Source organism: Puma concolor, chromosome A2 (genome assembly GCF_028749965.1).
Source record: "Puma concolor isolate L17-30 chromosome A2, mPumCon1.1.hap2, whole genome shotgun sequence".
Taxonomy (NCBI): domain Eukaryota; kingdom Metazoa; phylum Chordata; class Mammalia; order Carnivora; family Felidae; genus Puma; species Puma concolor.
Genome location: NC_141668.1, coordinates 167,266,643 through 167,290,558, shown reverse-complemented (window position 1 = coordinate 167,290,558; position 23,916 = coordinate 167,266,643). Strand labels below are relative to the sequence as shown.

Sequence of the window (23,916 nt, the reverse complement as noted above, 5' to 3'; positions counted from 1 at the left end):
ACTCTCTCTTTCTCTAAAATAAGTAAACAATTGAACAGAGTTAATTAAAAAAAGAAATCTTAATATTTAATATATATATTTTTTGGTTATTTTTCAGAAGTGAGGAAGAATAGAGGCTTGAACAAAATCATTATTTCCTAACCTTGGGTCGTTATTAATCATCCTTAACCCCCCATCCTCGGGGGATCTGTTATACTCATGGGAGCTATTTACCATTTCTTATCTACTATTCGTTTTTACATTTTTTTAAAGTTTATTTTTGAGAGACAGAGACAGAGTGCAAGCGGGGGAGGGGCAGAGAGAGGGGGAGACACAGAATCTGAAGCAGCTTCCAGGCTCTGAGTTGTCGGCACAGAGCCCGATGCAGAGCCTGAACTCATGAACCACAAGATCATGACTTGAGCCAAAGTCGGACATTTAACCGACTGAACCACCCAGGTGCCCCTCGTTTTTACATTTTTATTATTTATCTTTGGTCATCTCTACACCCAATGTGGGGCTTGAACTCACAATCCCAAGATCAGGAGTCACAGGCTTTTCCAACTGAGCCAGCCAGCAGCCCCTGTTTTCACATTCTTTTTTTTTTTTTTTTTTTCAACGTTTTTATTTATTTTTGGGACAGAGAGAGACAGAGCATGAACGGGGGAGGGGCAGAGAGAGAGGGAGACACAGAATCGGAAACAGGCTCCAGGCTCCGAGCCATCAGCCCAGAGCCTGACGCGGGGCTCGAACTCCCAGACCGCGAGATCGTGACCTGGCTGAAGTCGGATTTTTAACCGACTGCGCCACCCAGGCGCCCCTCTGTTTTCACATTCTTAAAGCCAGATTTAATTTACTCTGGTGGGTGAAAAATCAGCTTTTGCACCACAAACAGGAGGCTACCTCCAGGGAAACAAAACAGTTTTGTTTTGTTAAATACTGGCCAGCTCACATTGTGCCTGCAGAACGCAGACCTGCTCTCTCCTTGCTAATCCAACTCAGTCAAGACCTACAGAGGAGATGAGGACATCCTTGCACCAGACTTCGCTTTTCCCTTGAACAAGCTGGAAGGAGCGAGAGAGAACCACACATGGAATGACTTCTGACACACCATCCGTGTTATGTTTGAGGCAGAGAAATGCCTACTCTCCGTGACCCTGGAAGGACAGCTACATGTCACCGCATGTTGGTCCAAACCCATGGAAGGTACATCACTGAAAGGGGACCCGAGCTTTTGACTGCACCTGATGATAATGTATCAGTGTTGTCCCAGGGATTTTGGCAAAGGTACCACCTAATGCAAAAAAGGGTTAGAGATGGGAATTGGGGGGAATTGAGAAGTGAGTGGTAATTCTCAGTTGTTTCTGTAAACCTAAATTGTTTAAGAAAACCCATAAATTAGGGGCCCCTGGGTGGCTCAGTTGGTTGGGCGTCCAACTTCGGCTCAGGTCACGATCTCACAGTTTGTGGGTTTGAGCCCCATGTCGGGCTCTGTGCTGACAGCTTAGAGCCTGGAGCCTGCTTCAGGTTCTGTGTCTCCTTCTCTCTGCCCCGCGCCACCCCCGCTCGCACTCTGTCTCTGTCTCTGTCTCAAAAACAAATAAATATTTAAAAAAATTAAGAAAACCCATTAATTAAAAAAATATCAACCAGGGCACCTGAGTGGTTCAGTCGGTTACACATCTGACTCTTGTTCTCAGCTCAAGGTCATGATCTCATGGTTCATGAGTTCGAGCCCTGCATTGGGCCCTGTACAGCCGACAGTGCACAGCCTGCTTGGGATTCTCTCTCTCTGCCTCTATCTTCCCCTCCCTCAAACATACTGCCTCTCTCTCTCTCAAAATAAATAAATAAGCTTAAAAATATAATCGTACCTGGTAAGACAACAGTATTGAGAAGATGTCACAAGGGTACAGAGAGCAGAATAGAAAAACCATAGGGCCCTTTAAGATGCTGACCCCATCACTCCCAGGGGGCATTGGGCAACTTCTGGGGATATTTTGGGGATATGTTACAACTGGGGGTGGGGGTGCTCCTGGAGTCTTTAGGTAGAGGCCGCGAATGCTGCTCAACATCCGATATTGCACAGAGAACCTTCCACAGAGAACCACCCAGCCCTGAACAACATCAGTGATGAGGTGCAGAGACCCTGGTGCAGGACAGGCCTTCCCCAACCTCCAGACACACACAACCCCCCACTCCCCGCCCCGTGGGTCATGTTAAATGCAGGTTCTGATTCAGCAGGTCAGGAGTGGGGTCCAAGATTCTGAATTTCTAAAAAATTTTTTGTTTCAACGTTTATTTATTTTTGGGACAGAGAGAGACAGAGCATGAACGGGGGAGGGGCAGAGAGAGAGGGAGACACAGAATCGGAAACAGGCTCCAGGCTCTGAGCCATCAGCCCAGAGCCCAACGCGGGGCTCGAACTCACGGACCGTGAGATCGTGACCTGGCTGAAGTCGGATGCTTAACCGACTGCACCACCCAGGCGCCCCAAGATTCTGAATTTCTACAAACCCCCAGGGAAAGCACCTTTGCCAGATTGCTAGTGATTCAGGGAGCAGGCTAGTGATTCAGGGATCTAAACTGTGCCTTTCAAGTTTCTCTTTTCAAGCTGCAAGAACCTTTCTTATTTCAAGGAAACCTCACGCAGGCCCTCCATATGCGAACAGGGACAACGAGGAGATAGGAAGATGCTCTGATCTGAAACGCGGGCGGGGGCCACCGACCAGAAGTGTGCTGAGCTGTTACTGGAGCTCCAGACGAAAGGAAAAGTATGCGCCCCATGAATGCATGCACCACCCTCCCTCGGTCAGGAGAAACTGCCCGTTTCAGTTCCCTCAGTTAAAAAAGACAAGCAAAGACGCAGGTTTTGAACATTTCGAAGCCAGGAAAGGGAAGTGATAATAATGTGTAATGTATTATAAATAGTAACAAAACAAAATTATTAAACACGTTGGTGTGGCATGAAAGAGATATTCATACTTCCCTTCGTGAGTTTTAACATACCTCCTTTGTATTTTTACCTTATGGTATTAATTTTTGTTTTAATGATTATTTATTTTTGAGAGAGAGAGAGAGAGAGAGACCAAGCGCGAACAGGGGAGGAGCAGAGTGAGAGGAAGACACAGACTCTGAAGCACGCTCCAGGCTCTGAGCTGTCAGCAGAGAGCCCGATGCGGGGCTTAAATTCACAAACTGCAAGATCATGACCTGAGCCGAAGTCAGACACTTAACCCATGTAAGCCACCCAGGCGCCCCAGTGGCTTCTATTTACAATGGAGACATTTTGTTCATCATGGATTATTATATATATATTTTTTTGCATTCACATTTTGTTTTCAAAATGATTGCAAGAACATATTATTCATCTGGGCTTAAAGTTATTGCCTCCCTCTCCTCACTCTGCTCCCAGGCCTGCCCGAGACCACCCCTATTAGGCCAGGGCCTCCCAGCTCCCTGTGTCAGGTCCCCAGCCTCCTGGTTACCTTTCTTTTTTTCTTTTTTCTTTTTTTTGCCAGGTTTCACAATCTGACCACCGATGTTCCAATCATACATTTCATCCTGCTTCCTCTTTTATATTTTCTTAATCGCTTTACCCATCACCCTGTCAACACCACCCCTTAAGCGTGTTTGTTGTTGCAAATTATTCTGTATGATAGTACAATGGTAGACATATGTCCTTATATCTGTGTCCAAACCTGTAGATCGTACAACACTGAGAGTGAACGCTCATGTCAATGATGAACTTGGGGTGACGATAGGCGTGTCAGTGTCACGAATACGCCATGCTGGTGAGGGATGCTGATAGTGCATGTCTGCGCGAGGGAGACTGTGTGCGTCGGGGGTGGGTAGACTGGATGTATGTGGGAACTCTCTGTACCTTCCCCTCAATTTTGCTGTCAACCTAAAACTGCTCTCGAAAGAAAATCTATTTACAAAAGGCGCTGACTCGTCACCCACAGAGCAGGATCTGACACCCCCACTTGTCACCTGGGAGCAGTGTGTCAGCCACCAAGAAACAGGGGATCTCTGGATGGGATGAGAAAATGCCCAATGGCCCTGGGATCCCTGACTCGTGAGCATGGGGCCACCACCTTCTCTCACCTTTCTTGTTCGACAAGCTCACCGCCAGAATCTCCCAGGTGGTGATGGAGTCTTTCAAAAATATATTCATGATCTTTGTGGAGATTCTGGATGGAGGAGACGTGGGGGTATTAAAAAGAGGCAGGTGTCAGGGGCCTGGGGGGAGAGCTGGTGTGGAGGGGCCCCAAGGGGCAGGTTGGAGGGAGGAGTGGGGGCTGGGCACACGGAGGGAGCCTGACTCTTGATTTTTTTTCTAGGCTGGGTTGTGGGGTTGCCCAGTGATTCCAGAAAAGAGAGGCATGGGGTGCATGCAAACGAAGTGGTCCAGATGGGGCCGCTATAGCAGCTGGCCTGGGGGTGGGGGGTTAAGGTGAGGGGGTGTCTCAGCCTTACCCATCTTTCTCAGGTTCACTGAGTTCCTCTATGCGCCACAGCCAGCTCTCAGGGAACTGGCTTCGGGAAATGATTTCCTCTTCCGGGATTATATCCTCATCCAAGTCACCTGGGAGGCACGGGTGAGGAGGAGACAAATCTGGGTTGAGAACAGACCCATTTCTCCACTGTTCCCAGAGATACGTATCTCTACACATCTCTGGATTAACTTTATAGTTAATAAACTTTGTAGTTTATTTGATTTTCTTCCTGACCTTTTTTAAATGCCCCTTTCATTTTTCTCTTTGTATGGGAATCAGGCTCCTCTCACCTTTCCTTTTTCCAAGGTTCCTTCAATGAACAAATGAAAACATACTTGGTGGAAGGTCCAAACCATCACCACTATGAGCAGTTGGATAGAACAGCCAAATATGCAACAGAGTGCATGATCACACTCCAGAAACACTTCTGGAAGTCCCAGGACCTGGGCAGTGTATGACCTATTCTTAATATAGTAGGACTCACAGGTGCAGGACACATAACAAGCTATTAAAATGTGTAAAAATCAGAAACCTAGCCAAAATGATGAAATGGAAGAATTCTCCTCAAAAGAAATTCCAGGATGAAATGACAGCCAGAGAACTTCTCAAAACAGATCTAAACAATATATCTGAACAATAATTTAGAAAAACCATCATAAGACTGATAGCTGGGCTTGAAAAAAGTATAGAAGACAGCAAAGAATCTATTGCTGAAGAGATCAAAGACCTATGAAATAATCAAGAAGAATTAAGAAATGTTGTAAATGAGATGCAAAATAACCCAGCTGCAGTGACAGCAAGGATGGAAGAAGTCGAAGAGAGAATAAGTGAAATAGAAGACAAAATTATGGAAAACGATGAAGCTGAAAAAAGGAGGGCAAGGAAATTACTAGACCATAAGGGGAGATTTAGAGACCTAAGTGATTCTGTGAAATGAAATAATAACTGTATCATAGGAGTTCTGGAAGAAGAAGAGAGAAGGAAAGGGGCAGAAGGTTTATGTGAACAAATTATAGCTGAGAACTTCCCTCATCTGGGGAAGGAAACAGGCATCCAAATGCTAGAGGCACAGAGAACTCCCTTCAAAATCAACAAAAAATGACATATCATAGTGAAACTGCAAAATACAAAGATAAAGAGAGAATTATGAAAGCAGCTAGGGGAAAACGGGCCTTAACCTACAAGGGTAGACACATAAGGGTAGTAGCAGACCTGTCCACTGAAACTTGGCAGGCCAGAAGCGAGTGGCAGGAAACATTCAACGTGCTGAAGAGCAAAACTAGGCAGCCAAGAATCCTTCATCCAGGAAGGCTGCCATTCAGAATAGAAGGAGAGATAAAGGCTTTCCCAGACAAACAAAAACTGAAGGAGTTTGTGACCACTAAACCAGCCCTGCAGGAGAGCGTAAGGGGGACTCTGTGAGTGGAAGGCAGCAATGACTACAAGGGACCAGAGACATCACCATAAGCACAAAACCTGCAGATAACACAATGGCAGTAAATCCATACCTTTCAATAATCACTCTCAATATAAATGGACTAAATGCCCCAATCAAAAGACACAGGGTATCAGAATGGATAAAAAAAAAAATAAGATCCATCTATATGTTGCCTACAAGAAACTCATTTTAGACCTGAGAACACCTGCAGATTGAGAGTGAGGGGATGGAGAACCATCTATCATGCTATTGGACATCAAAAGATAGCTGGAGTAGCCATATTTATACCAGACAAACTAGATTTTAAAACAAAGTCTATAACAAGAGATGAAGAAGGGCATTATATCATAATTGAGAGGCGTATCCATCAAGAAGAGTTAATAATTATAAATGTTTAAGCCCCCAGTGTGTAGCACCCAAATATATAAATCAATCACAAACATAAATGAATGTATACACAATAATACTGTGATTATAGGGTACTTTAATACTCCATTTACCGCAATGGACAGATCATATAATCAGAAAATCAATAAGGAAACAATGGCTCTGAATGACAGATGGACTTAACAGATGTATTCAGAACTTTTCATCCAAAAGTAGCAGAATACACATTCTTCTTGAGGGCACATGGAACTTTCTCCAGAAGAGATCACTTACTGGGACACAAATCAGCCCTCAACAAGTATGAAGAGACTGAAATCATACCATGCATATTTTCAGATCACAATGCTATGAAACTTGAAATCAACCACAAGAAAAATTCGGAAAGCCCCCAAATACATGGAGGTTAAATAAAACCCTAGTAAAGAATGAATGGGTAATTCAGGAAATTAAAGGAGGAATATAAAAATGTATGGAAGGGAATGAAAATGAAAACATGAAAGTCAAAACCCTCTGAGGTGCAGCAAAGGTAGTTCTAAGAGGACAATACATTGGATTTCAGGCCTTTCTCAAGAAGCAAGAAAGATTCCAAATACAGAATCTACCCTCACAACCAAAGGAACTAGAAAGACAGCAGCAAAAAGAAAAAGAGAAAAAAAAAAAAAAACAAACAACAAGCCCAAAGCCAGAAGAAGAGAATTAATAAAGATTAGAGCAGAAATAAACAATATAGAATCCAAAAAACAGAACAGATAAATGAATCTAAGAGCTGGTATTTTGAAAGAATAAACAAAACTGATAACCTCCTAGCCAGATTTCTCAAAGAGAAAATCTGGTTGGGAACAAATAAAATCACAAAGAAAAGAGGAGCGATCACAGCAAACACCGCTGAAATACAAAAATTATTTGAGAATACAATGAAAAATTATATGCCAACAAACTGGACAACCTGTAAGAAATGGACAAATTCCTAGACACCCACGCACTACATAAACTCCAAAGGGAAGAAATAGAAAATTTGAACAGACCCATAACCAGTGAAGAAATTGAATCAGTTATCAAAAATCTCCCAACAAATAAGAGTCCTGGGCCAGATGACTTCCCAGGAGAATTCTACCAGACATTTAAAGCAGAGTTAATACCTATCATTCACAAGCTGCTCCAAAAAGATAGAAATGGAAGGAAAGCTTCCACGCTCACTCTTTTTTTTTTTAAATTTTTTTTAACGTTTATTTATTTTTGACACAGAGAGAGACAGAGCATGAACGGGGGAGGGTCAGAGAGAGAGGGAGACACAGAATCCGAAGCAGGCTCGAGGCTCTGAGCCATCAGCCCAGAGCCCGACGCAGGGCTCGAACTCACAGACCGTGAGATCGTGACCTGAGTTGAAGTTGGACGCTTAACCGACTGAGCCAGCCAGGCGCCCCACACACTCATTCTTTGACGCCAGCATTACCTTGATCACAAACCAAAGACCCCACTAAAAAGGAGAATTACAGGCCAATATACCTGATGAAAATGGATGTAAAAATTCTCAACAAGATATTAGCAAATCGAATTCAACAGTATATTAAAAGAATTCCTCAACATGATCAAGTGGGATTCATTCCTGGACTGCAGGGCTGGTTCAACATTTGCAAATCAATCAACATGATACATCACATTAATAGAAGAACGGATAAAAACCATAGGATCCTGTCAATAGATGCAGAAAAAAAAGCATTTGACAAAAACAGCATCCTTTCTTTAAAAAACCCTCAAGAAAGTCAGGATAGAAGGGACATGCCTTAACATCATCAAAGCCATATATGAAAGGCCACAACTAATGTCATCATCAATGGGGAAAAACCGAGAGCTTTGCCACTGAGATCAGGAACACGACAGGGTTGTCCCCTTTTACCACTGGTGTCACTGGAAGTACTAACCTCAGCAATCAGACAACAAAACAAAATAAAAGGCACCAAAATTGAGAGAAGTGTCAAACTTTCACTCTTCACAGATGAAAGGATACTCTACTTGGAAACCCAAAAGACTCCACCAAAAACTGCTGGAACTGATCCATGAATTCAGCAAGGTCGCAGGATACAAAATCATTGTACAGAAGTCGGTTGCATTTCTAGACACAAATAATGAAGAAACAGAAAACTATATCAAGTAATCAATCCCATTTACAATTGCACAAAGAACCACCAAATACCTAGGAATAAACCTAACCAAGGAGGTAAAAGATCTGTACATTGAAAACTATAGAAAGTTTATGAAAGAAACAGAAGAAGACACAAAGAAATGGAAAAACATTCCATGCTCATGGATTGGAAGAATAAGTATTGTTAAAATGTCGATACTACCCAAAGTGATCTACACATTCACTGCAATCCCAATGAAAACAGCACCAGCATTCTTCACAGAGCTAGAACAAACGATCTTAAGATTTTTATGAAACCACAAAAGACCCCAGATAGCCAAAGTAATGTTGAAAAGAAAACCAAAGCTGGAGGCATCACAATCCCGGACTTTAGTCTGTATTACAAAGCTGTAATCATCAAGACAGTATGGTATTGGCACAAAAACAGACACATAGACCAATGGAACAGAATAAAGAACCCAAAAATGGACCCACAAATGTATGGCCAACTAATCTTCAATAAAGCAGGAAAGAGTATGCAATGGAAAAAAGACAGTCCTTTCAGCAAGTGATGCTGGGAAAAACTGGACAGCAACATGCAGAAGAATGAACCTGGACCACTTTCTTACACCATACACAAAAATAAATTGAAAATGGATGAAAGACCTAAGTGTGAGACAGGAAACCATCAAGATCCTACAGGAGAAAACAGGCAACAACCTCTTTGTCTTCACCTGCAGGAACTTCTTACTTAACATGTCTCCAAAGGCAAGGGAAATAAAGGAAAAATGAACTGTTTGGGACCTCATCAGGATAAAAAGCTCCTGCATAGCATAGGAAACAATCGACAAAACTAAAAGGCAACTGATGGACTGGGAGAAGATATTTGCAAATGACATAATGGATAAAGGGTTAGTTAGTATACAAAATCTATAAACAACTTACCAAACTCAACACCCAGAAAACAAATAATCCAGTGAAGAAATGGGCAGAAAACATGCATAGACACTTTTCCAAAGAAGACATCCAGATGGTAAACAGACACATGACAAGATGCTCAACATCGCTCATCATCAGGGAAATACAAACCAAAAACACATTGAGATACCCCCTCACACTGGTCAGAGTGGCTAAAAGTAACAACTCAGGAAACAACAGATGTTGGTGAGGATGTGGAGAAAGGGGAACCCTCTTGCACTGTCGGTGGGATACAAACTGGTGTAGCCACTCTGGAAAACAGTGTGGAGGTCCCTCAAAAAATCAAAATTAGATTTACCCTATGGCCCAGCAATAGCACTACTAGAAATTTATCCTAAAGGGCACACGGGTGCTGATTCGTAGGGGCACATGTACTCCAGTGGTTATAGTAGCATTTCAACAATAGCCAAATCATGGAAAGAGCTCAAATGTCCATCAACTGATGAATGGCTATATATATACAGAGAATGGAGTACTACTTGGTGATGAAAAGAAGGAAAGTTGACCATTTGCAACAACGTGGATGGATCTGGAGGGTATTATGCTAAGTGAAATAAGTCAGTCAGAGAAAAGCAGATATCATATGATGTCACTCATATGTGGAATTTGAGAAACTTAACAGAAGACCATAGTGGGAGGGAAGGAAAAATTAGATACGAAGAGAGAGGGAGACAAACCATAAGAGACTCTTAAACATAGAGAACAGACTGAGGGTTGATGGGAATAGGATATGGGGGAGTGGGGAAAATGGATGATGGGCATTGAGGAGGACACTTGGGATGAGCACTGGGGTTGTATGTAAGTGATGAATCATAGGAATGCGCTCCTGAAGCCAAGACTACACGCATTGGCAATAAATTTAAAAAAAAAAAAAAAGAAAGAAAGAAATTACACAAGGCTGGGGGAGAAAACACCTGAGTGTGTGTAAGCCATATCCCAGTAGATCAGATATTTTGTCTAATTTTCCTCTTTGAGAAAGAAAGTCTGTAGGTCGCTGGAGCAGAAGGCACCAAGCCTAGATTAGAATAATTTGCACAGACTGAAGATTCAGCCCTTGGCTCATGTGTGTTGGGAATCTTTGTGTGTTTTTTGGGGGGTGATGGTGGAGGGCGTGCTAGCCTTCCAGCTAAAAGAATTCAGAAATATGCGTCGCCTTTGGCAATGTCTGCCTTTAGGAGGTGACTGCACATTTCTAAGCAAAAATAAATAAATTAAATAAATAAATAAATAAATAAATAAAATAAAAAATAAAAATATGAGTGTACATGAAAAGTATGTGTTACCATATAAGGATCCATACCTGCTGTCATAAAGGCTACATAAAAATTGATTTGGAGGAAATTTTCCCTTGGCTTAAATTTTGCCCTGATCTGATAGCAGAAAGAGGTTTAGAAATGGACTATCCAGGACTAAGGAGGAACTTTACAGTGGAGAGACCCAGCAGACAGCGCCTTAATCACGTGATCAAGACTCACAGCACCAACAATGGGACAAATCGATGTCTTTGGGCTCCCGACATGATGCACTGAGAATCCATAGTGTCTCTCCTGTGACAGTGCTGCCCCCAAATGCAAAACCTGGATGTCATTACGAGGAAGCATGGAGCCAACCCAAACCGTGGGACAGCCCCCCAAATAGCCGGACGTGAAAGTCACTCAAGACGGCTGTGCTGCCAGGGGTTGAGCAGATCCAAGGACACTAAGGAGACCCCACCAGTAAACACGACGTCTGTTCCTGCACAGATCCTTTTCCTATAAAGGATCCAAGCCAAACCAGACCAGACCAAACCAAAGGGAAACCACTGGCCAGCCTGAACGGGGCTGGAGGTTTTGGTGGTGGTAACAAGTCAACATTAATGTCCTAATATTGATGCCTGTGCTGTGGTTTTGTGGGAGAATATCTTTGCTTCTAGAAATTCCACACGGAGCTAATTAGGGGCCTCAATGGTGTGGCCTCAAATGATTCAGAGGGATAAAAGGTTTTTATGCCCATTTCTCCTTTTTCTGCTTGAGTCTAAAGATTTTTTAAAAAAATGATTATGTTTGCTTGGATCGGGCAGACTGCCACTTATGGCGTTTCCCCATCTTCCTTAGTTTTTAAGCAAAGGGGTTCTGTTTCGTGACTTTTCATCCTGTGGTCGATAAGGTAACTTCCCTCGGTTTTAAGAGCTGCTCACACTGGCCTTTGTTCTCAGAACCCAATTTGGACAACACAATTTCTGGTCCCCCATGAAAACGATGGGATGTGCAAAAGAAGTGTTCAAAGGGCCAGTGAGAAGGGTCAGTGCAGCAAGCACCACTCTGCCCACAGGGGTTAAAAAGAGCAATCTGGACAGGGCGGGCCGAGAGGGAATCTGCCAGGGGGACCCTCACGACAGGGGCCATGCTGCCCGTGGTGCGGGGGGGGCTCTCTGTGGGCTTGGTTTCCACTGCACCCATCCTAGCAGAAAGGCCTTTCTCTGCATAAGACACATCAAAAAGCATTTTTAAAAAGCAGACATCAGGCCTCACTGGGCTCAAAGGCTCTGAGCAAATGGCAGGTAGGATTCCCACCAGTTCTGTCAGGGCCGCCTTGTGGTGGGGACCACTCTGGTTCTGCTTTCAATGGGCTTCTTGGAAGAGAAATTTCTCTTGGCTTAAGATTTATTTGGCCTGAGATGTAAAGTTTCAAGTGTGCACATGCTTTGTCTTATCCAGAACTGAATGAATGAATGAGTGAATGAATGAGTGAATGAATGAATGAGTGAGTGAATGAATGAGGGAGGGAGGGAATGAATGAATGAAAACAAATCAACAGATGTTGTTAGGCATTGAGTTAGGCACCTCTTTGGAAAGCAACATAAATGAGTTTTCTTTGGTAAAGGCAGGCTAAAAACGCATCTCAGACAGAAGCATCCTCCCCCTTCAGACAGGCCCTCCTCCCCCCTCAGACACAGGCATCCTTCCACCCAAACAGGCACCTTCCCCCATTCAGATAGGTTCTTCTCACTCAGACAGGTCCTGGCTGCTCTCACCCAGTCTCCCCACTCTGGCTGCCCTCCTCCCTCAGATCAGGCCCTACCCCCTCTGATCAAGCTTTCCCACTCTGGCCTGGGCCTCTTCCCTCAGACCAGGCCATCCCCACTCTCACAGAGCTTCCCCACTCTGGCTGGCCTCCTCCTTCAAACCAGGCCTGCCCCCCTCTGACCGAGCCTACTCCCTTCAGTCCAGGCCCTCCCCGCTCTGGCCAGCCACAGGCAAGTGGACTCACTCCGGGCCAATCCCAGGTGGGCACTACGGGTATGGTTGAGCCTCAGCTGGGTGATGTAGTTGCAACAGTCCAGGAAGGCCTTCACGCACGAGGCCTCGTGCTGGATGAACCGGGCCCTGCGCTGGCACGAGAACTTCATGGGGTTCTCCCGCATGCCATGTTCACAGCACTTGCGCAGCTGCCTTGGGTACTGACCCACTGTGGGGACATGACACCGGTCAGGGCCTCAGCCGGGACCTCAAAGCAGGAGGAGCTCAGGGCGGACCAAGGGTAGGACGTCCCCAGGGCCGGGCCCTGCCCTGCTCCCTCCTGGGCTGGATCCCGGAGGGACAGGGTTTGGGGGGAGGTGGGGGGCCCCCACCTTTGTCCATCCTCTTCTCCATGAGCATCACCGAGCGGCGGCGCCGGGTAGCTGGTTTGGGGCACTGGGGATCTGAGGGGAGGGCACACGCGAACAAGATGGGTTAAGCGTCAACGGAGGGTCCCCGATGTACTCCTCTCAGTAGCCGTGAGGGAGCCATGAGTTGTTGTTCCCATTTGACAGATGAGGAAACTGAGGCTCAGTAGGCAATGATTCACTAGGTGGGGGCTGGGGCAGGACTTGAACCCAGGGCCCCCACCTGTTCTCAGCATCTGAGGACCTCAGAACAGTGCCCTCCACCTGCTCTCAGCATCTGGGGTGGAGGCCCCACACCTCCCGGGCCCTCACCTGTCCTATCCGGGGTCTGCAGGTTTGTGTTGGTCTGGAATGCCAGCCCTGCGTCCGTGAAGACGCCGGCATAATCCTTCCCGCTGCCTGCGGTGCAGCCGATGTCAGCCTTCTCTACCACGTTCCAGATCTGCGGGAGGGCAGGGGTCACCAGGCTGACATGTCCGACCGCCCCTGCGTTCTGGTCCCAGACCCCTCTCAGAGCTGCGTGCACAGCCCCCGCCAACCACCCCCAGCGCGGACTCCTCCATCTACGTTCCCACCCGCGGCCTTCACTTCCGTGCCACGTCTGTGTCCGTCCCAGCCTCCGTCCCGCCCACGCCTAACCCCACTTCCGGTTCCCTTCTGAGCGCCACCCGCGCCTCAGCCCCACGCCACCCCTTTGCTTCCGCCACACCCCAGCGGTACGGGGCGCACCTTGCTTTGAGTTAACTTATTCTTCTTGTTCAGCACGAACACGCCCTTGTCCACCACCACGAGCCCCACTCGGGCCCCGTGGTCCCCCTCGATCTTGAGGGTCATCTGCTGGCCAGGTAGGTAAACCCTCTCTTCCTTCCTGCCACCTTTCACCACCAGCTGTTGGGGGGGGGGGCTGTGCACAGAGGTAGGAGTGAGGGGTCAGCCCTGCCAGGCTGGGTCTCCATCAGCAGTCAGCCCAGGGCAGTGTCCGTGCTGTGCTGGTCAGGAAGGGGCAACGGTGGAGACAGACAGACTGAAGGTGGAAAGGCCAGCAGGGAGGGAGATACTGAGGCTGAAACAGAGGTGGGGAGAGAAGGAGCTGGAAAAGGAGAAGATGGGTCTCGGTTGGGGAACCCACCCAGAAGGCTGGAGAGAGGCAGAGACGGAGCGAGCACTGGCCAGGCGGGGAGTGCCAAGATGGGTGCAGAGGAAGGCTCCGGAAGCTTACCTTGCCCACACAGGAGTCCTTGACATCCACCCACACGGAATCGGCCACCACCTCCCTCTGGCCATTGTTGTTAATGAAGGTGTAATAAGCCACCAGGCGGAAGGAAGGAATGAAGTCCTCAGTGATGGTCAGGGGCATCGCGTACATGTCCTGGCCGGGCTCCCGCGTCTGACGCTCCGCCTTCAACAGCTTCCCTTTGTTCATGATCTGGGGGAGACAGGTTGGCATAAGGAAGAATCAGCAAGGTGGAGGGGGGTGGCCCTGGACTGGGGGTGCTGCAGAAGTAAGGAGGAGGGGTCTGGGATCCTAGGAGGGCACGGACCAGGTAGGTGAAGTAGCGGATGTTGTTCTCCTGGGTGGTGGTGGGGTCAATTCGCAGGTGGAAGTTGACGTTGAGATCTTCCCCTGGCTTGAGCTCCACGCGAGGCACAGAGATGTGCAGGTAGTTATTACTCATGGTGCTGTAGGGTTGGGCGTTCATAGTCCTGTTGGTCTGTCGTGACTCTGGGATACCATCCTTCCTAGTGCTTACCTGGGTGAGGAAAGGGGGATGAATTCTGGCCCCCCAAAGATGTCCACATCCTAATCCCTGGGACCTGGGAATACGGTACCTTCCCTGGCCAGAGGGACTTTACAAATGAGATTAAGTTAAGGGTCTGAGGATGGGGAGTCTGTTTTGGATTATCCAGGTGGGTCAAATGTAATCACCGGATCCTTATAATATACCTATGCAGATGGCCAGACTGCTGGTGCAGATAAGATCCCCTCTATGCAGATGAAAACCCTCTATGTGAATGGCAGGATGCCCTGATACAATAAAAGGACCCCACTCCTCACGTGGCAGGATGACCGTGGCAGAGGACAGAGTTCCTCCCTGCAAATACAGTCCCCTATTTCCCAGAAGTGGGGCTAGAGGAGGGTGAGGACTCACGGTGATGGGCAGGGACCTAAAGGTTTTGTGTGTGTTGATGATCAGCTTGGCCATGCCGTCTTCCTGGGTGAAGGAGCGTGATTTGGAGTACTGGGTCACCACGGGGACGTTGCGTGCTGGGGAGCCGTCGGGGTTCGTCACAAACACCTGCGGGTGCAGCGCAGGGGCAGGTGGAGGGCGTTCAGGTCGACCCAGAGGCGTGGCTGATGCTCAGGGGAAGGGTGGGGGAGGCAGCCCCACCCCGGGTCTCACCATGAGGTCAAAGGGCATGCCTGGTTTGAAGAACTTGGACGTCTTGGTGAAGTGGATCTGGTAGGGGGAGGTCACGATGGGGATCCCGCTACGCTCCGCCTCCACCATGTCGCTGCCTGAGGGGGCCAGCTGTGAGGGCAGGTTCCTGGGCCACCCCTCCAGGTTGGACCACACCTTACACTGGGCCTCCCTCAGACTGGGCCTTCTCCATCAGACTGGCTGGAACCTTCATTCTGTTCCTCCCCCATCAGACTGGGTCTCCTCTGTCAGACAGCTTCCCACCTTCATACTGGGCCTCCCCTCTCAGACTGGGCCTCCTCTATCAGATTGGATCCCACTTTCATACTGGGTCTCCCCCATCAGACTGGGCCTCGTCTACAGACTGGATCCCACCTTCATAGTGGGCCTCCCCCCTCAGACTGGGCCTCCTCTATCAGACTGGATCCCACCTTCATTCTGGCCTCCCCCTCAGACTGGGCCTCCTCTACAGACTGGACCTCACTTTCATTCTGGACCTCCCTGCCTCAGAATGGGCCACCTCTATCAGACTGGATCCCACATTCATTCTGGGCCTCCCCACCTCAGATTGGGCCTCCTGTATCAGACTGGATCCCACCTTTATTCTGGGTTCCCCCCTCACTGGGCCTCCTCTGTCTGACTGCATCCCACCTTCATACTGGCCTCCCCCATCAGACTAGGCTTCACTATCAGACTGGATCCCACCTTCATACTGGCCTCCCCCATCAGACTGGGCTTCTCTATCAGACTGGATCCCACCTTCATTCTGGCCTCCCCCCATCAGATTGGGCCTCTGCTATCAGACTGGATCCCACAATCATACTGGGCCTCCCCCCTCAGACTGGGCCTCCTCTACAGACTGGATCTTACTTTCATTCTGGACCTCCCCCACTCAAAATGGGCCACCTCTATCAGACTGGATCCCACTTTCATTCTGGGGCTCCCCCCACCCTCAGAATGGGCCTCCTTTGTCTCACTGGGTATCACTTTCCTCTGGATATCCTCTCTTACACTTGGCCTTTGCCCTCAGACTGGTTCTCCCCTGTCACACTGCATTCCACATCCATTCTGGGCCTCTGCCCTCACACTGGGCCTCCCCCCTCATTTGGGTCCCTTTCCTCAGACCAGGCCTCACCTGAGTGCAGGATAACGGTGACAGACACGTACAACGACTTCCCCACCAGGGCATCTGCTCCGGAGGGTTCCACCCCGCTCAGCAGGACCTTTCGTTCCAGCCTGGCCTCCCCACTGCCATCATCGATCTGGGGGAGGAAGGAAGGCTCAGAGAGGGGGAGGGGCGCAGGTGAGGGAGGGGGAAGTCCAAAGTGGAGGAGGCTCAGAGGGGCAGAGCACCTGAACACGGGTGAGGGACTGGGGCAGCGAAATCCTCTGTTCACCATCCTGGACCCCAAAGATGACGAAGGCTATTCCATCCACATTCTTCCCATACAAGAACCTGAGAGGCAAGAGGGTCTCAGATGCTCCTCTCCTGAAGGGTGAGGCTGCCTGCAAACTTCCACGGACCCCTGGTCCCGCGCCTGGTGCTTACCTGGCCAGTATCTGGTTCTTCACTCAGCGCCCACCTGGTCCCACACCTGGCCACACTGCACCCGGGTTCCCTTACCCGGCCCCTACCTGGCTCCACCCCTAGCTGCCAACCTGGCCTGTCATCTAGCCCTCACCTGGCCCCCATCCCCTCCCCTCCCGCCTGGCCCCATTCCTAGCCCCTCACCTGGCCGTGATGGTGACCTCCAGGCCCTGTGGGTCATCAATGTAGTAGAATTTCTCTGTAGGCTCCACTTGGACCTCAAAACTGGGCAGCACTGGGGTCGAGACGGCACCAGTAGGCTGTCAGCACTGGGCCTGGCACTTGGGGCCCCCACCCTGACTCCTTCCTCCTCTTACCGTACTCCTTCACCTCGAACTCAGCAGAGAATACCTGCTGTGGGGCATCTTCATAGTGGGCTTCTATCTTCCACTGCCCTGTACTGTGGGGAAGGCAGGTGAGTGAGCCAGCCAGACGCCCTCCCTTGGCATAGGGAACCCCCTCTAGGAGGGCCTGACATACTTGACCAGCTCCGGGATGTTCCAAGACAGGGACAAGATGCCAACCTGGTTCTGAGAAGATAGGGAGTCCTTCTTGATGAGAATATTGTCGGGGGTCTGTGGAGACAGGGAGGGCGTGTCTCTTCAGAGACCTGGCTTAGCCCCTAGGCTCTCTTCCTCCTCTCTGTGTCTGGACACTCTCTGTGTGTCATGACTACTGGGGCAGTGGTTATGAACATGGACTTGAGTCAGTCAGCCTGGGTTCAAATGCCCACTCTCCCACTTACGCGCTGTGTCACCTTGGGCAAATTACTTGATGTCTCTGTGCTCAATGTGCCCAGCTAGAAAAAGGAGAGGAACATAGCCCCTCCCTCACTGGCTTGGCACATGATTCATGTAAGCTGGAGCTCACTCTCGTCGGAGGCTGTCTGAACACTGATAGTAACTAGCATTTATCACCTACTTTGTGCGGGACCCTGTGGTAAGCATCCTATGGGCGCTAAGTCACACAGCATTGCCTACCTTCGACTCTTTGACCTACAAGAATACAAAGTCGTGTGGTTCAACCTAACACACAGTATGTCATTCGTTGCAAATAACTAAACACCAGGAGACATCATGTAAAAATCTGGCTTTCTGGCTTCTCTTGGAAATTGGTATAACCGTGGATACGGGTTCCTGTTGGCACATGGCGACATTTGACTGGAACTGGGCAGAGGCTCTACCGTTAGAGGTGTGTGTTCTCCGTTCCCCACAAATCCCACCGATCCCCACAGTCAGCTTGTGGCTGTCAGGACCTGGTCCCTGTTAACTTTGCATGATTGCAAGAAGTACTCATGATGATCCTCTGAGAACGACCTACCTCTTCCCTCTGTCCTTCACTTCCTCCTTCCATTCCCCCTCCCCCCCACCCCTTTCCTGCCTTAGCCCAGTAAATTGTAATGAAATTACTGTATGCCAAGCACCCATCCTGTCTGGAATTTAGGTTCTGTGGAGGTCTAGGGAATGGGCAATTAGCAAATGAATACATTCAATTTATAGGGTGCCTAAAGGAGATGACAGGAAGGGAGACCAGTGGAGTGTGTGTGTGTGTGTGTGTGTGTGTGTGTGTGCGTGGGTGTGCGTGGGTGTATGAGTTGGGAGAGGGTGTCTGCAATTTTACAGGTCCTCAGGCTTCTCTGTAAAATTGTGCCATCGGTGACATTTGAGCAGAGACTTGAATGACGTGATGGGGCAAGCTATGTGGGTATTTGGAGGGAGAGCGTTTTGTGAGTAGTGGGGGAACAGCCTGTGCAAAGGTCCTAGGGCTGGCTCTTTATGGCAGTTGGAGGGACAGCAATAAGGCCCATGTGGCTGGAGCAGAGTGAGTGAGGGGAAGAGGGGGAGGAGAGGAGGAGAGGAGGACAGGTAGGGGACAGGGCAAGTCTTGCAGGGCCTTGGGGAGTGCTGGGAGGACTTAGGCTTTTGCCCCAAGGAGGTGGGAGCTCCTGGAGGGCTCTGGGTGGAGGAGGGTGGGACAGGAGTTGGATGCTCGAGGCTGCCCCCTGGCAGCAGGAGGCGGATTGGGCTACAGAGAGTTTTTATCTGTCATCTCAATCTTCAGCTGAGAAAACCAAGGCCCAGGAGGGTGAAGTGACCTGTCCCGAGTGACACGGTCCCCAGAGATTTGTCTGGAGACGGAATCCACGGGCAGAAGCATCACTGTGCCTGGTATCCCCGGATCTCTGCCCTGTGTCCAGGACTCTTTCTGTGTTCAAGGCTCTACACATTTCTTTGCCTTTCAGCCTCTGCAGTCTTGCCCTTTCCAGAGTCTCTTTCTCTGTCTCAATCTCTTTCTCTCTCCCTGAGTCTTGCCTGGGGTGTGTCTTGGTCCCCAGCTGGCTGGTACCTGGATGCTGATGACAACGGCCCGGCCCACAGGCAGTAGGTCATTGTTGACCGTGAAGATCCGATAGAGGACTGGAAGATGGTGGGAAAGAAAGGAGGTGGTAAGTGAGGCCACGCCCCTCCCCACAATCTGGCCCCTGGGTCCTCAGCTGCTGCCCAGCCCCTTACCCGTGGAGCCTGGGGTGTAGATGGGCTTGTCCGTCTGGATGAAGATGTACCCGCTCTGAAAGCTGACCAGCACCACCTTCTCCACTACGGTGCTCCCAAAGTCCGCCTGGATAGTCACGAATTTTTTCTCCTTCCCGGATATTAATTCCTGGTTGGCTGGGATCTAGGCATAGCCAGAGAATCATTGAGATGCTGCCTCCCGGCCCCTTGCCCGCATTCAGCTCCAGGCTTTCAGAGGGGTCCACACCTGTCTGCCCTTCCTGCCAATAGCACCTGTCCACCACTCCGGGTCTCCCTGGTGTGCCCAGGCTGGGAGCGGAGGGGTAGTGGGGGTGGGGAGCAAGGGTCTAAGATGGGTAGGGATCAGAAAGGGGGATGAGTAGGGGGAATCAGACAAGGGGCTCAGAGGACGTCACTTAGGAGAGGGGATCAAAGCTAAGGGCTCAGGATAGAAGAAGCTAATTGAAGGAGAATTCTCAGAGAGGGGAGGGGCTCCAAAGTGGGAACTGCTCAAAACAGGGCGGAGACTCAGACAGGTGGGAGGGGCTCCAGCAGGTGCACACACATTGATGTTGACTGTGCCCATGTGGTCGGTCTCCCTGATCAGAGCAATGGTCTCGCTGAACATCCTTTGCTTCTTCGCTGGGAAATCGTAGACGTTGACTGTGACTGCAAGGTTCCCTCCATAGTCATGGGCCTCAAGCAGCACCTTCTCCTCGTTTCCCAGCCGCAGGATGTTGGGGGTGATCATGGAGAACCTGCAGGTCAGGTGGAACACGGGATGGAGCTGCCGTTCTAGGGACCACGGTTCCAACCCTCACCGACATATCACGAAGCCCCCAAATCCTGTGAAGTCAGATCTCGAGGCCTCCAAGTGATTCTGCAGCCACAGAATCACTGAACACACCACAGGCACCCAAACCCGCAGACCCCTGCTTCTAGAAACATCCGCCTCCCATTGTAACCCGAGTGCCATGAACCCCCAGCTCATGAAATCATGAGCTCCCAGGCAGCCCAAGTCCATTCACATCCCAACCCGCTGACCCCTGCCTCCACAGACACCCACGTGCGCCCTGGACTCTACTAGGACCTGAACCCCACCCCCACCTCACAAGTAGCCCGGTTTGGAGAAGGGTCATGACCACTCACATGGGGTCCCCCGGTGCCAGGGGCAGGATGGGAAGCAGCAGCAGCAGCAGCAGGCTGGGGCCCGAGGCAGGCCCCATGGTGCAGGGACGCTGGAGGGACAGAGGGACGGAGGAAGCGGACTGGGAGGGAATGAGCAGAGGCTGCTGGAGGCTGCCTTTTATCTGGCTCCCGCCTCCCCCTGCAACCTCAGCCCAGCCCGCAGCTCCCGTGGCTTCCCCCTTCCTGGAGCTGCCCCAGATTGCTCAATACCGTTTCCTAAGTTTTTCAATCCCTGGGGCCAGTGTGTCCTGGGGTAACTAACCCAAGGGCATGTCCTCCAGCAACATAGACACACCTTCCCCCTGCCAAGGTCTCCCTCAGGGTCAAGGTCAGTTGGCAAACAGGGTCCTTTCCCTGTTGCACCTACTTAGTGGTGGAGGAACACTGAGGGCCAGAGAGCTCCCCACCCCAGGTATCTGGGCCTGGCGCCCTGTCTTCTTTTGGCCATGCGTTTGTTAACCAATGCCTTCGTATGGGTCTATCTCTATGCTGGTGGCTGGAGTCCCTCTTCTATGCTGGGGTCAGACTGAGGGATGAGGTCCAGCACAGACACTCCCGGCCCCATGGTGTGTCTTCCCAGTGGAGAAGAACCCTGCTTTGTAGAAGGTCAGGTAAAAATTCTCAGAGGAGGGGACATTTCAGCTGGGCTTTGCTGTATGTGTAGAAGTTCACTCTCTCAGTGAGCATATATTTTAATATAAGTGGAACCTGGAGCTCCCTTCATGTACCCTTGTCAGGATGCCTGAGAGACTATAATGGTTAAAAAGAAAAACTTTCCTCATCAGTGAGGCAATTTCCCATTGCTAGCTTTTTTTTCTGTCTTAATGTTACAATATTATCGTTAATATTATTAAAATTATTATTATTCCATCTGTATTTAATTCTTTATGAATAGCTAATATCTTCATATGGTTCAACACCTAAAGGGCCCACGTAGATGTACAGGGAAAAGGCAATTTGCCTCCTGTTCCCGTTCCCAACCATCCAGGTCTCAGATGCCACAGTGAAACCAAATCCCTTGTTTCCTTCCAGAGATATGCATTTTGAATGCTGGCAAGTTTTAAAAACAAATTCCCAGTCTTCTCTGCCTGCTATTCTTCCTGGTCTCCCTGGGTTACGCCTTGCCTTCTTCGTAAACAGTATCCCTCAGAGATCGTTTAATATCAGTGCCCAGAGAGCTTCCTTGGTGTTAGAGGCAACTGCCTCCTTTTACATTGTGTGAAAGCGACCAGCCTCTTCCGCGTGGACAGACTTCCCTGGATACAGTGAGTGGTCTTGACCTGCATCGCTTTCCAGCTCTGACACTTAGAGGTATACTTTGGCGCTTGATTAATAGCCACGCTGAGCCTCAGTTTCCCCCGTCAGATGAGGTTGTAATAGCACTCACGTCACAGTTGTCATTGCCATGAAAGGACATGACCCTGGACCAAGAGCTACTTGCATTAATAATCCTGCAAGATATGGCTGTATTTCCCTCCATGATTGTATTGATTTACATCCTTGCTGGCCTTGCAGGAAATTGCTGGATTTCCCCACTGTCTCACCACGACAGCATGTTGGCGAAGCTTTGCGTTTTTGCCTCGGTGTCATTTGATGTGTGCCTGTTGGATTCCCAGCAAGGTTGTGCATCTGGGGGAAGGGGTGTGTGAAGTCCAGGGCACGGGAGGCAACAGGTATGTGGGTGGGGGATCCTGATCTCTGAAGGCCTGGTTTCCAAAGTCCCAAGGAAGGGGTTAATGGGGAACCCAGCTCTGATTTCCTGTAATCCATGTGCCTTTCCTGGCCCAGGCTGCATGCCTGGAGTTGGGGGAGGTGTGCAGACACAGAACAAACCTGGACCCTGTCTGCTTGATTGCGTCACCCCTTCTTTGGGAGAGGGAGGGTGCAAGCACCTGCTTACTGTCCAGAACTGAGATTCAACTTCTGAAACAGAGGTTGGGGTACCTCCTAGGATCCCCCAAACCTCAATTACTCCCATTTCCCTCCCCCACCCCATTTCCTGGTTGCATTATAGCCCTAAACAGTCAGGGTTTCTGCTTTGACGGTCTTGGGAAGGCATTCCTGCTGGCCTGTGCCTCCCAGCAAGGCTTGGTTCTGGCTTTCTCAGAGCCTCAGTTAATCCATCTGAACAATGGGATTGATGATAGTTCCTGCTGTTTCGACAAAGGTGCTGAGATGCTTCAGAGCGCTGGGCTTGGAGGGAAGGTTCACGCCTATGGTGGTGGAGGTCTGCGGAGGGTCCTTGCCCCGACCTCCAGGAAGTGACCAGAGGGGTGAAGGCAGAAGCAGAGGTGGGCCTGGGAGAAGGAGGGGATTCTTGGAAGCTTCATCCTGGGGAATGTGCATTTGTGCCCGGAAGTGTGGGAGAGGGATGGCAGGCAAGATAAGCCAGCAGGGGAGAGAGAGGAGGAGGCCTGGCTGATGGGATTCCCGTTAGCTGGCGTGCCCTGCCCAACATTCCAGGTTGGACAGCCGGAGGGCCAGGCTGCCTGGGTTGAGGCTAAGTGGGGTCTCTGGAAGGCACTTAACCCCAACACAGTATTGGCTGTGTGTCCCCGATTCCAGTTGAACTGGTGTCCTGAGTTTCGTCTGGCACCCCAGCTGGAGGAAGGAGAGGAAGGGGAAGGAAGGGGGAGGATTTCTGGGCGGGGGGAGTCCGGGCACCCCTCTCCCCCCCACCCCCTTGAGTGCAGTGATTTCCCTGCTGCACCCCCACCCTCACCCTTGAGTCGGTGCCAGGCCTGGGAACAGCGGGGACTGCCCCTCCCCTCCTGGCCCCCCACTTCCAGGATGGGGTCCTTGCTACACTGCTTTCTGAGATTTTCCCCCCATGACCCACGGCCAGGGCACCTCCCCCACCATGCAGCCCAGGCCTCCCCTTCTCCCCCTACTCATTACTCATTAACTGGAAGGTAAACTTGGTCCGGCTGGATCTGATCTGCCCCATGGCTGCTTCCCCCGCTCCCCCGCACCCCTGACTCAAGCTCAGGAGGGGCCTGAGCATCAGGGACCCCCACCCTGGAGGGTGCAGGGGCAGGCTGGACATTCACAGCCATGAATGTCCCTCTGAGCATTGGGTGACAAGCCAGTGGCATGGGGCAGGCAGAGGCTCAGCCTGGTGCCCCGCACGTGGTGAGACCCCATTGCACGTGGACTGT

At 49.9% G+C, this 23,916-nt stretch overlaps 1 protein-coding gene across 1 annotated transcript in view; it reads right to left on the bottom strand.

The window, feature by feature from the left end:
* Positions 1-20,858, bottom strand: part of LOC147583828 (complement C3-like) — a 39,382-nt gene extending 18,524 nt beyond the window's left edge. The window contains exons 1-19 of the mRNA XM_086699296.1: positions 20,720-20,858; positions 20,136-20,328; positions 19,571-19,733; positions 19,404-19,474; positions 17,538-17,632; positions 17,375-17,457; positions 17,202-17,292; positions 16,823-16,925; positions 16,605-16,731; positions 15,452-15,567; positions 15,200-15,346; positions 14,591-14,800; positions 14,269-14,475; positions 13,779-13,937; positions 13,362-13,491; positions 13,014-13,085; positions 12,653-12,850; positions 4,459-4,567; positions 4,087-4,172 (exon numbers count right to left, since the gene is read on the bottom strand). Coding sequence (XP_086555422.1) covers positions 4,087-4,172; positions 4,459-4,567; positions 12,653-12,850; positions 13,014-13,085; positions 13,362-13,491; positions 13,779-13,937; positions 14,269-14,475; positions 14,591-14,800; positions 15,200-15,346; positions 15,452-15,567; positions 16,605-16,731; positions 16,823-16,925; positions 17,202-17,292; positions 17,375-17,457; positions 17,538-17,632; positions 19,404-19,474; positions 19,571-19,733; positions 20,136-20,328; positions 20,720-20,796 — 2,437 coding nt within the window. The 5' untranslated portion in view covers positions 20,797-20,858. The remainder of the gene's footprint in view (positions 1-4,086; positions 4,173-4,458; positions 4,568-12,652; positions 12,851-13,013; positions 13,086-13,361; positions 13,492-13,778; positions 13,938-14,268; positions 14,476-14,590; positions 14,801-15,199; positions 15,347-15,451; positions 15,568-16,604; positions 16,732-16,822; positions 16,926-17,201; positions 17,293-17,374; positions 17,458-17,537; positions 17,633-19,403; positions 19,475-19,570; positions 19,734-20,135; positions 20,329-20,719) is intronic.
* Between the last annotated feature and the right edge of the window lie 3,058 nt (positions 20,859-23,916).